The sequence below is a fragment of the Netta rufina genome, assembly GCF_964035555.1.
Source record: "Netta rufina genome assembly, chromosome: 1".
NCBI lineage: Eukaryota > Metazoa > Chordata > Aves > Anseriformes > Anatidae > Netta > Netta rufina.
Genome location: NC_140123.1, coordinates 194,708,452 through 194,720,484, shown reverse-complemented (window position 1 = coordinate 194,720,484; position 12,033 = coordinate 194,708,452). Strand labels below are relative to the sequence as shown.

Sequence of the window (12,033 nt, the reverse complement as noted above, 5' to 3'; positions counted from 1 at the left end):
GGTACAGAATCCTGTCGCCTGCACTCGTTCAATGGGAGAACACTGTATTTGTAATAAATTCCTTTTGCTCTGGATGAGTTCTGCATTTTCAATGAGGTTAACTTGGCAACATTCTAGTTGATTTTAATAAAAATAGCTGCTTTGAGGACAGGGAGCTGAGGTTGCCAAATTTACAGCTGCCTTGCACAATTACTCTTACACCTCCTTCAGGGCTACTTAGAACCAGTAAGCAAATTAAGTGTATCGATTGCAATTTTGTTGGACTAACCCTTTTTTCTTAAGGAATAAACTTGATTCCTTTCAGTATGTGTCTGCTCAGAGTGATCTCTTTTCTTTTCAGCCATAACACAAAGACAACATCATGGCTGGATCCACGACTTGCGAAAAAGGCTAAACCTCCAGAAGAGTGCAAAGAAAATGGTAGGTTATTAAGTTTTCCTTGCTGCTCAGAGGGGATTTGCCTTTGTGTGTGTGTGTCTCTCTCAGTTCTTAGAAAAATCAGGCATTTGGGAGAATGATGAAAGGTGTTTAATTGCTGCTTTGGTTAGAAGCCATAAGTGATACCAGTTCTTAGTGTGCCATGTGTTTCTGCTTTTTATTATCCTTTCTGATGCTATCCAAAGCTGAGGATCACAAGTGTGTTTTCTGCCTGTTGTGTGTGTGACTCCGGGACTGACCTTCTCCCTCATCTCCTACGGAGAACTTTGGTCTGCAGAACAGAATCCCTTTTCAGATTCTGATCTTTTAATCTACAAGCGATTCAATGCATAAGGGAAGCTAGCAGCACCGTGGGAATATGAATATTGTTTGATTTGTATTTAAAGGTACAGTGCTATGCTGTTTAGTAGCCAATTTAAACAAAATAGTGTCTGATAAAGCAGGGTGTGGGAGGGAGAAAATAGATTTTTAAATAGTCTGTCTGAGTTCATGACTGGATTTTGGGGGTACTGCATCGTTAATGGTTTAACATTTATTAGTGTAAATAATACCGAGGATGCTTAAAGGAGCTGTAGCTGTTATACAGGAGAGGGTAGTATATCAACAAACTCAAAGAGAGATATGAAATAATACAGATCTCATCAAACTCACATGCACTCAGTATAATTTTAATTTTTTCTCTAGTAAAGTTTCAGGAATCAAAATCATTTAATAAAGCCAAAGTAAAGATGTATTGTTATGCATTTTTTTCTAGGGAGTTCTTTTTTTGTTGTTTAATAGTTCACTGTTAGTTAAATCAGACAGTTAAGAAGCAATGATTTCTAAAGACTGCTACTTGTTTTATTTTTGTGAAATATAGGGAAATAAATGCATGCATGTGAAGTTCATTAATTCAAAGCATTTTAAAATATTTTAAATTAACTAATTGTATTTCATATACTGCATCTGATTTATTTTAAAATTTCCAAAATACATTAATTTGATTAATGTTAATATTATTAACAGGGAAAAAAACAAAAACCCTCAGTGCCATTTTTGGTTGATAAAGGGGTCACCTAGGAGTTGCTGGCTGTGTGAAATGTAGGGTCAGCGCTTTGGTATAGACTGTTCCTGGTTTTTGCAAACAGCTTCATTTTGAAAGCCTGCTGTATTCCAAAAATCCTTTCCTTATTTCAGCAGCAATTCTGACGTTCTCTTCTGACATCAGAAATTACATGTTTGAATGATTTTGTGATGCTTATTCCAGCACTTACAACACTATCTCCTGGACTAAATTTTACAGTGAACTGAAACATAACAAGGGCACAAGAGTTTTGTTATAAATCTCTCACATTATTTATATGAAGCTATATCTTTGCCTGCTCCTTAAGGAATACTAGTGTAAAAAAACAAAACAAAACAAAACAAAAAAAAAAATCCAGCAATATCTATAGAGAAACATATCACATAGTTACTTGGAGTCAATGTTTTTGTTTTTGTTTTTGTTTTTGTTTTCTCATAGCTGTTGTATACTGAGATCACAACAAATATTGAATTATTATTTTTTTTAATGAATCTAAAACAATTTTAAATGAAGATCAATTCATTAAAGAAACTGAATTATTTTACAGTAATTTGAGTACTAGATTATTGAATGACTATAATGTGCTGGGTCATGCTGTTCTTTTAAGAGTTGCTTAGCTCATTAATGCAAAGTACATGAAGGGAACCATAAAAGACTTTAGGAAGACTCTTATGTTGTTATAGAGGCTGTTCTTGCAACATCTTCTCTTTTTTCTAAGGTTCTTCAGTTGCTCAAAAATTGATGTTGTGGGTTTATATATATATATATATATATATATATTATTTCCAATACCTACAGAAGAAAAAGAAAAGGCTCTTAAAATGGCTAATATCCCTTAAAATGACTAATATCCCTTAAAATGACTGTACCTTGCCACTGAGGTCCAACAACAGGGCGTTATAGCACATGGGGATTTGAAATTTTTATCTAGTTTTAATGTCAGATCAAGGAGTAATTTCACAAGTTTCAGCTATGGCTTGGTACATGTTTTTTATGACAAATGTCTTTTCTGTTACACTTCATGATTTATTATGGCACATTTTTACTCATACAAAATTTTAGAAAGACATTGGTGCTTAAATAGGAAATTATACTTACCATGCTTCTATATTATTACCTACATAAGCTTAAGTTTTTCACTGACGTTCATTTTGCCACATTTGAAACTTGTATTGATTCACTGAGATACGTTATGACGTACTTATCACCTATCAGATTCTGCCATCAGGTTTTGATCAGAACAACCCAACTTACATGTGCTTCTTTCAGTGCACATCCTGCCAAGTTTTCCTTCTTCATTCCACCACCAGCACACCATTTTGACCTCAGACAACATCCAACCAATATCCAATATTTGAGTCCTGGACTAGCAATATTGAGGGGCCCATCTCCACTCTTCCACTTTCAGCTCTTTGATGTTCTTTTGCCAGATACTAATTCTCCATTTCTCCATGTTCCCAAGTTTCTTTATCTGCAAATCCCAGTGCTTTTCTCTTCTCTCTGAACCAACCTTCCAGCACATCTTGGAATAATTTTTCACGTGCTTTTTCTAAAAGATTGACAAGCTGTACCAAGCTTTCTTTGCCTTCGTTCTGTGGACTCCTTCTGTTTTCCTTTAATGATGCTCACTGCTCTTGCCCCCTTCGCAGGTCAGGCGGTTTTAAGGGCTGATTTTTCTTTCTGTCGCTGTCATGACCTTCTGTGTGAGTTTCAGAAAATTACTTTTACTTCTGTTCTGTCAGTTCTACTTAGGTGGTAGTTCTTTGAAGCAAGAACTGCTTCTTGCTCTCTGTTTATATGGTGCTTATTTGAGTTTCATAACTGTTTTTCCATAAACAGAAGTACCAATATATATTGCTGGCAATACAAACTACACTATTTTACACATTTCCAATTTCCTGCAGAAAGTCTTGATTTTTAAAAAATACTATTTTTTTTCTCATGAAAATATGAATAAAATAATTGGATTTGTTTAGTTTTGAAAACTTATTTTAAGTGATTCTTTTTTTTTTTTCACATGAAAAATTGTTAACTAATTTTTATTTGTAAATAAACATTATAGTTCTGCCCACTGTGAGCCTGATTCCCCGGTTGCTACATTTTCTGTAAGGTGATATTACATAGCAAACTTGGATTTGCATGATTACAGGTATATTTTGCGAGTGGTCTGCTAACAGATTCTGTTCATTGAGAGAGAGCATGGAAAAGAATTACAAGTCCCTTAAGGCAATAGAAACATAGTTTAATACTGAAAGACAACTCATCCTAAATGACAGAACTGGTTTTTTAGAAAGTTCAATTTTGACTAAGAATTGCAGTAATTTAATTTTTAAAATTCTTCAGTCCATTTTAGGAAAAATTCCATTCTGGAGAAAAGTGAACACTTACTTCTTTATCTAATTTGGGGGTTAAACAGCTATTAAAATTTCCTGGGATCTATAAAGTAGAATTTAATTTAGTAGATTACTAATCCACCCCAATCAGTATTCTCCATTCATCTTAACCTTTTTTTTTTTATGTCAAACTCTTTTCTTCTATTTCTTCATTTTCAAATTCAAGTAAATTCAAAAGTATAAATAAATTTTTGATTTAACCTGTCAGTCATCTGTCATCTGCCTATCCATCTCTATACCTACCAACTTGACTGAAAAGTACAGATTTTTATTTAGGGTGAGCGGAGTTTCCTTTGTACTTCATTGACTGTGCATATGAAGCTCATATGTAAACACCTGTGCATAGACAAACTACTATGTTTTGGTGTCTCTACCTTCAACTGAACCCCGACCTCACTATCTCATTTTATTGGATTATCCTTTCCTCCATTCCAATTGTTACAGCCAATATCTTTGTGCGAACTCACGGCCATGCACTGCCTCAACTCTCACTGTCATGCCAGCAACACACATTTATCATTGTCCTCTTCATCTTCTCTTCTAGTTGAGTCAATTAGCTCATGCTAGATCTGACATCTCACATTGGACATTTGCTATCTGGAGTCCTCCCACTAATTTTCCCTACTCTCTTTAATAGCAGTACTTTCAGGGCATGTTTTCCTTTTCCTTGTCACCCAAGCAGCAAAGTATCCTCTCACTGCTCTGTATGGTACATGCAGTACCATGCAGACAGACGAATTCAGGAATTCAGTTCCCCATCCTTCTTTGAGACAATGTCATCACCACAATCATCTCTAAAAATCTCAGATCTCTCTGATTAAATTCAAAGTTATAAGGGTGATCACTGATTAGGCTATCTGTAATCTCAAAACTATAACTAACTTGTGAAAGCAAGACTCTTTTACATGAGTAAATAGGATGGGTTTTCCTTATTTTTTTCTGAAAACTTATGAAGTATATTTTTAGCTGGAAGCATCACTTGTGTGACACAGGAGTACCTTTGTTCACTGCATATTCAGTTTGTAAACCTCTTTAAAAAGCACTGAGATTTAGGGGAAAAATATTTTAAAATCATTCTATGTTATGAGTGCTTTAACACTGAAGGTGTTAAATGGTCAGGTTCTTTCTCAAAACCTGACCATTTAACATAGCTGGTCTAAGATACTGCCTAACCATTTTTCACATACTCCTATCCTAATACTAGAAATAGCTGAAGTCCAACAATTAGACTGTAGCTGACTATTTTGCTTGTTTTGAACAAGTGTTCCTTCTCCATAAACCATGTATCTCTGGTAAAAAGACTCAGACTTTCAGTGATGGAGGAAAATTTATACAGGCAACTCTATCGTTATGTTTCTACAAATGTAATCAAGAATATAAACCATTTTCTCAAACATCTCCAAACTTTGCTAAAATTAATAGGCCTTCATATCATTAAGTTCTTTGACTGTTGGCCCAAAAGAAACAAAATCTAAGGCTCTCTTTCTCATCTTACATTTAATACATTCTGAATTTCTTGTTGAGCTTTCACCCATCAGAACCTCCAAGTCCTTCTCCACAGTGTTGCTCTCAGTAAGTTCTTCCAGACTGTATTTCTGTCTGAGATTGCCATGACCCAAGTGCAGAACCTTGCACTTGGACTTGTTGAACTTCATGAAGTTCACATGGGCTCACTTCTCCAGCCTGTCCAGGTTTCTTTGAATGGCATCTCTTCCTTCTTTGAACTGCACCACTCAACTTGATGTCATCTGCAAACTTGCTGAGGGTGCACTCAATCCCACTGTGTATGTCATTGATGAAGATACTGAAAAGCACCAGTCCCAAGACAGACCCCTGAGGGACCCCTGAGAGAGACTGGCTCAGCACCAGTCTCCACCTGCACATAGAACAATTGACCACTGACCACTGCTCTCTGGGTGCGGCCACCAGGCAAATTCCTTATCCACACTTCAAAGGTCCTTTGAAGGACCGTTCCTTTGAAGCCAATTCCTTATCCCCTCGTCAAAGGTCCACCCTTCAAATCTGTATTTTTCCAATTTAGAGATTAGAGATTTGACATGATTCCGTAGGACCATGTCAAAGGCCTTACAGAAGTCCAAGTAGATGACGTCAGTCAGTTTTCCCTTGTCAACTGATGCAGTTACTCCATCATAGAAGATGACCAGATTGGTAAGGCAAGGCCACCAGATTGGTCAGGCAAAAAAAAAAAAAAAAAGAAAATTAATCAAAAACTCACCCTACTCCAGTACTTAAAAAAAACAATTTGCTGTTCTTTTTTGAATTTGCTATCTGATACTTTTCTTCTTCCAATGAGATTATTTATGTGGAATAAAAATAATTAATGAAATGAAAGAATAAATAATTGGCTTATCAGTATTCTGCATAATTTCTGTCTTGTGTTGAGCATTTTGAAAACCTGTTTGCATTTGAAATTGTTTTATTTATAAATAATTTTCCTTTTCACTTCTAAAGAGTTTGCAATGGAATATATAAAACAAGAGTAAGAGATAGTCCCAATGCTGAAGCATTTGGTTTTCTGTTTTGATTCATACTGAATACTTATCAATATATTTTACTTCATCAAAAAATGGATGTGACTCAGACTGCTTTATGACACATTTTTTTCAGTTCTTTTAACCGCATTTTTTCTTATTTCCACAGATTTTTTGAGCATTTCAGTCATGATCAAACTCTAGAATATCTGTGTTCTTATACACCTCCTTCTTTTTAGCAAGTACAAGTGTCTCTATAGTTGCGTATATCCATAACTTTATCCAAAATTGCCACTTAAATCACAAACTTATTAAGAAATGATTTGTCATTGTTTAGCTGATTCTTCACTATCGTGTTCTAAAACATCATCTCTTTACATTTTCACTTTGTAGATGCACTTGAGTATAGGCATGCTAGTTTAATGAGTAAAACATTATTTGACTCTTATGTATGTTTTCACTGGAAATCAAGTTGTGAGCTTTTGTCTTGTGTAGATACTGTTTATAGGTGCCAATGTCCACTAGTGGCTATTTGTAGTAAATATTCATATGCAAATAGGTTTTCATTTGTCTGAAGCAGTAGCAGCTTTGGATTTGAAACCAAGTCTTCCAGTTCTTTGTGGTACAAAGGAGTGGGGGCTTGTTTGGTGGATTGGGCTACATCTATATCAAAGATTTACAGGAGACACTTGTAGAACAGTACAGGTAGAGAAAGAAATGAATGCAGTAGGAAATGCCCTACCATGTTGAGTGGGCAAAGCATCAGCAGGATATCTTGCAACTCCAAATTAAGCCCTTGTTTCTGTTGAATAAATGGAGCCCAATATGAACTAGGAGAGAAGAAAGCTTCTGGGCTTTCTTTAAAGTGTGACCCTGAACACTGTGTCTCTCAAGATGATATTCTGCTCATTGCTACTGTCTATTTTTTTTTCCTCTGTGAAATGTAGAGTTTTGTTTTGTTATTATTTGTTTTTAATTATCATTTTTGTAAGCTGAATTTTGTAAGCTGAGAGAACCTACAGACTCTCAGGTACTTTTTATCAGAAAGCCCAAGCAGTAGCCAAAGCAGGGGACAAGGTTGTAATCCCACATATTTAACAGCACATTGTAGTCTCTTCATTTTATGTATAAACTTTCATTTCAAAGTATCTTTTCAGGTTCCTATCTCTTTCTCTGGGTGAACATGATAAAAATTCTACAGAAAATGTAATCATCATATGATATCAAAAAACAAACAAACAAAAAAACAACAGTCATTTACTAGATGAGTAAATCAAAACATAGAAATATCAATAACCAAAATACGTTGTTCTGACAAAATTATTTACTACCTGAGAAGAAGTAGCTTCAGTTTTTCTTAGATTACCCTATATTATTACATCTACCACAAACTGCCAGTTCTTCCCATGCTCCCAGGTTCTCACCAGCCTTTTCAGGTTCCCCAAGTACCAGCAGGGCAGCATGTGAGCTTGGGGCAGGTCAGGCTGGGCCACTTGTGCTGATCAGTTTGTGAAAGCCAGACAGGTACCTGCTGAGCTCATGGTGTAACCTTCTCAAATGCAGGGCGCCTAAAGGGCATCTTCCCCTTCACAGTTGCTGATTTTCACAAATCATTTAAGAATGTATTTATCTTTGAGGCATCTGTGCCTCAGCTAAATTTAGTTGAAAACCAGCAATAGATTCAGACCTTAACAAAGGGAAATGGTGAACAGACAGATAATATGAACCCGTAAAATTCATTTCCCTGGGAAATCGAAGTAGAAAATCAGCTTCAGAAAAGTAGTGTTTGCTTAATCAAAATAAGAATTCCTGAAATTATGCAAGTTATGATTGATACCTAATGCTAAGTGTTAGTTACATTATGTGTTAAATGGTACCATTTATTCCACTGTAGTCAAGGGTCTACCAGCATTACTATTTTAAACCTTGTTTCCAGGGAATTATGTTTGATGTTGGAAATATGTTGAGGAGAGTCTCTTTTTTAGACTTTGTACCAGCATAGCTTAATTGCTTTCTTCAAATGCTGGAATGTTGTTATTTATTAAATAGGTCATTATATAAAATAATGCCTTTATGTGCAATGAGACATCACTGTGCACATAAAAAGACCTCTGCCTATTTCATTATTAGTTCATATGTGTATGTTTCCAGGAAAGCTACCTTGCAGAATTTTAGTTTGATGTTAATTTAAAATATGACTAAGCCACAGATATGAGTATTACTAAATAAAGGCCGCATTGCCCGTCTCTAGCACAGTTTTCAGTCCATGGTACATGACAGCCTTGCAATACACAAAAAGTTAGTTATCATCTGCTGTCTTTTATTGTTCCTGTTGGCCTCAGTTAATAACCATCTACCACACTGAAAATACTTTTTGTCTATCCATCTGTCCATCTCATAAGAAACTGCAGAAATATTCAAATTCAGTTTAACTCTTCTTCTGAAGCTGTTTGGAGGCTGGAGTCTAAATATTAACCGATATTCTCCATAGCAAAATACAGGATTTACATCTCAATATGTAGACATTAAGTGATTACAAATGGCAGATAAAGTGCAGTACTGTCATAATGAATGAGAGATGGCCAAAGAAGTACTTCCTTTGAAAGGATAAAGCAAGGGATTCCCCATCATAAGTGGTATGGGCAGGTACTGGCTATATCTGGTATTTGGTGACCTGGTGCAAAAGGGAGTCCAGATCCCTTTTGTTGGGAATTTATTTTTGGGTAGGGAATTGAATGCAAAATGATGAGTCAGAAAGTCTGCACCATGAAGAAGGAGACAATTAAAGACAGAGCAGCAGAGAGACTGATCACATGCTTGCATCTCAAATCTTGATCCTTTCCAGAGCCTTATATTCAAGGTTCTGAAATGTCTCCTCTGCCTGAGCCAGAGCCTGACCTCTTCTGAGGATGCTGCTTATACATGAAAATAAAAATTAAAAAAAAATAATAGTAATAAAAAAAGCAGGGACCTATTTATTTTATTTTAAAACACACAAACTTTCTCTGTTGCAGTCTAGAAAAAAATACTATTCTGTAAGCGTAAAAAAAAAAAAAAAAAAGCTCCTCTGCTCCTCTGTCAGATGGGGTGCAGAATATAGTGCCAGATTCATCAATCCAGAGAGAAAATATAAGAGCAATGCAGAGCACAACATTGTCCATAGACCTTGTAAACCTTCTCCTCTGGGATATTTTGAATTGCTGTGCCAAGGACTGTTGCTTTTTTCCCAAGGGCAAGTAAGCAATGCTTGCAGACTTCAGCTGAGAGTGCCACGCACAGATGAGTAATTTTGCTGCAAACTTATAAAACTGTTCTGCAGATGCTTTTCAATTCAGTCATCAAAACCCTTCGTACTACAGGCCTGAGTCACTTCTGAGTAGGGACTGCCCATCATGCACTCCCACCTGGTGACTTTGTGATACGAACAAATGACTAGGAATTAGGAAATGGATTGACAGCCTACCAAATTTTCATTTTCAGTTATGACTTAAATGCAGGTGTTTCCAGATGATAAGGATATTGCACCTTTATACTACAGAGTTCTTGCTTAGAACTCTATTTTGCAGTTTACTAACCCCTTTTAAATAGCATTTGATGCCATCAATTTTGTAATGGAGCTGGCATTACTTGTAATAATATTGATCACAATGAATTTTTCCTGCCATTTAAGTACATATTGTACATGCTTTTTTTCAGCTTCGATTTACAATTTTGGATTTATTAAACAATAACCGGAAATCCTGTGAACAGTTGTGACCATTTGGAGGGTATTTTATGCTGACAATGCCAGATGGACATTAACTGACTAAAAAAACCCTTTGATAATAAAGTCACAATAATGATAAAAAAATAAGAAGGGATGGAAGTTCATTAGTGGTTTTTGTTTTTTGGGAGTTCAGAAAATACTTTTCTGGACACTCTGGCACTGGTTGCAGGGACACAGCTTACAAGAGTACGTCTTCTTCACCTTAGGGTAACACTGAAGACAATAAAAGACAAGCTGTTCACATGTACGTACCCTGGTTGTCTGTGCTTCTGGGCCAGCCCTAGGCAACTGGGTGGTATCTCCTGGGGGAAACCTGGGGTGCAGGAGTACTTCCCTGGAGCATGGTGGTCATTCTGACATATAAGTCCTTTAAGCTGTAATGGACTATTAAGTACTAGGTTGCTTTCAGAGCCATTAAAGTTTCTCACTATTGCAGATATACAAATCCCTGTAGAGTACTAACCTTGATCTTAAATAGACCTGATAATTGCAAGGACAAGAATGAATATAAGTGAGGAAAGAATGCCTATTTTCCTTGATTGTTTAGCACTTGGCTGTCATGCACTCACTGCTCCTGCTACTCATCTGGATTGTGTGTTTAACTGGGGAGATCCCCAGGATCTATAGTCAGCCTGACAGTAACTCTTCTAGCAACCTGAGGATTTTAAATGTTGCTAAATTCAGGCTGAGGAAGCTGCTAGCTTATCTTGTGGTCTTTGATGTGGAAAATCACAAGCTTTAATTCATGACGTTACTAAAACTGGTTCTATGAACCAGTGTCTTGCAAGCACACCCTTTGTGTGGTTGGAAACATATTTGCTTGTACGATGCTCTGAGATTCTGAGCTGAGATATACAGTGTTTATACAGTGTTTATAATAAATATCCAGCGTATGGAGTGCAGCATGCTCATTGGTGATATAAAATATAACCAACAATGATTTTTAAATGTCAATAGATATGGCTTATTTTGTAAAACCTTGCCAAATTATTATTTAATTTTTGAATAAAAAAGTGACTGACTCCAAAACAGAGCCAGCAAACTCAAGCTAATATGTGAGCATAGTTTAAATTACACTGCAACTGCAATAAGATCCAAGGCTACATGACCACCAAATGGCTATGGTAGCTTGAGTTTCTGCTGGCACTGCTAGAGCTCCTCACATCCAGTATCCTTTTTCCACTTTGCTTCCAAGTTAACTAGCTAATCTTAAGTAGTTTTCAGCTGGAATATGTAACGAAATTTAGAGAGGGAGGGAGAGGGATTTGTACACTCATCAGGAGAAACGGGGACAGAGGTTTAACAATTCACATTTTTAGTGAGCTATAAATTGGATTCCACTCAGCACTGAAGTGAATAGCAAAATTCTTACTGACTGCATGAGGTTGATTTTTGCCACTGAAATACAAGCATTGTGTGGTGGATGCTCCAATGTGGAAAATTCTGAAAGTCGTTTCAGTTAGAAATGAATTCACAATATCATATTTAGCAAAGATACCTAAGGCCTTAATGCAAATAAAGAACAAAAGGTTAAAATTATTACTGAAATATTATTTAATCATAAGTAGAAATCAGACTACATGATTTTTGATCTTATTCTCTCTATAGCCTTAGTCCTTCAGTCCTTGACTTTTAAATGGCAAAGAAGCATGATAGGTTTAACAAAGAGGTCTTGTGAGATTATATTCATTACAATTTGGCGAGCTACCCTCATTTTTATTTTTTCTTTTCCCTCTGTTCTTTTGTGTGTGTGTTTTGTTTTTGTTTTTGTTTTGTTGTTGTTGTTTGTTTTGTTTTGGTGGTGGTGGTGTTTTGTTGCTTTGTGTTTTGAAAGCTCTTGTTTTCAACAGAGATCATTAATGAAAAAGGAATGGCAATCTT

General features: G+C 36.0%; 1 protein-coding gene across 3 annotated transcripts in view; it reads left to right on the top strand.

Annotated features, from left to right (window-relative positions):
• The window catches only part of MAGI2 (membrane associated guanylate kinase, WW and PDZ domain containing 2), a gene marked incomplete at its 3' end in the record, with an annotated part of 758,986 nt that overhangs the window by 517,996 nt on the left and 228,957 nt on the right, over positions 1-12,033 (top strand). For all 3 annotated transcript variants that reach the window (XM_084287031.1, XM_084287030.1, XM_084287029.1), the window contains exon 6: positions 341-420. In XM_084287031.1, the coding sequence (XP_084143157.1) occupies positions 341-420 (80 nt within the window). The remainder of the gene's footprint in view (positions 1-340; positions 421-12,033) is intronic.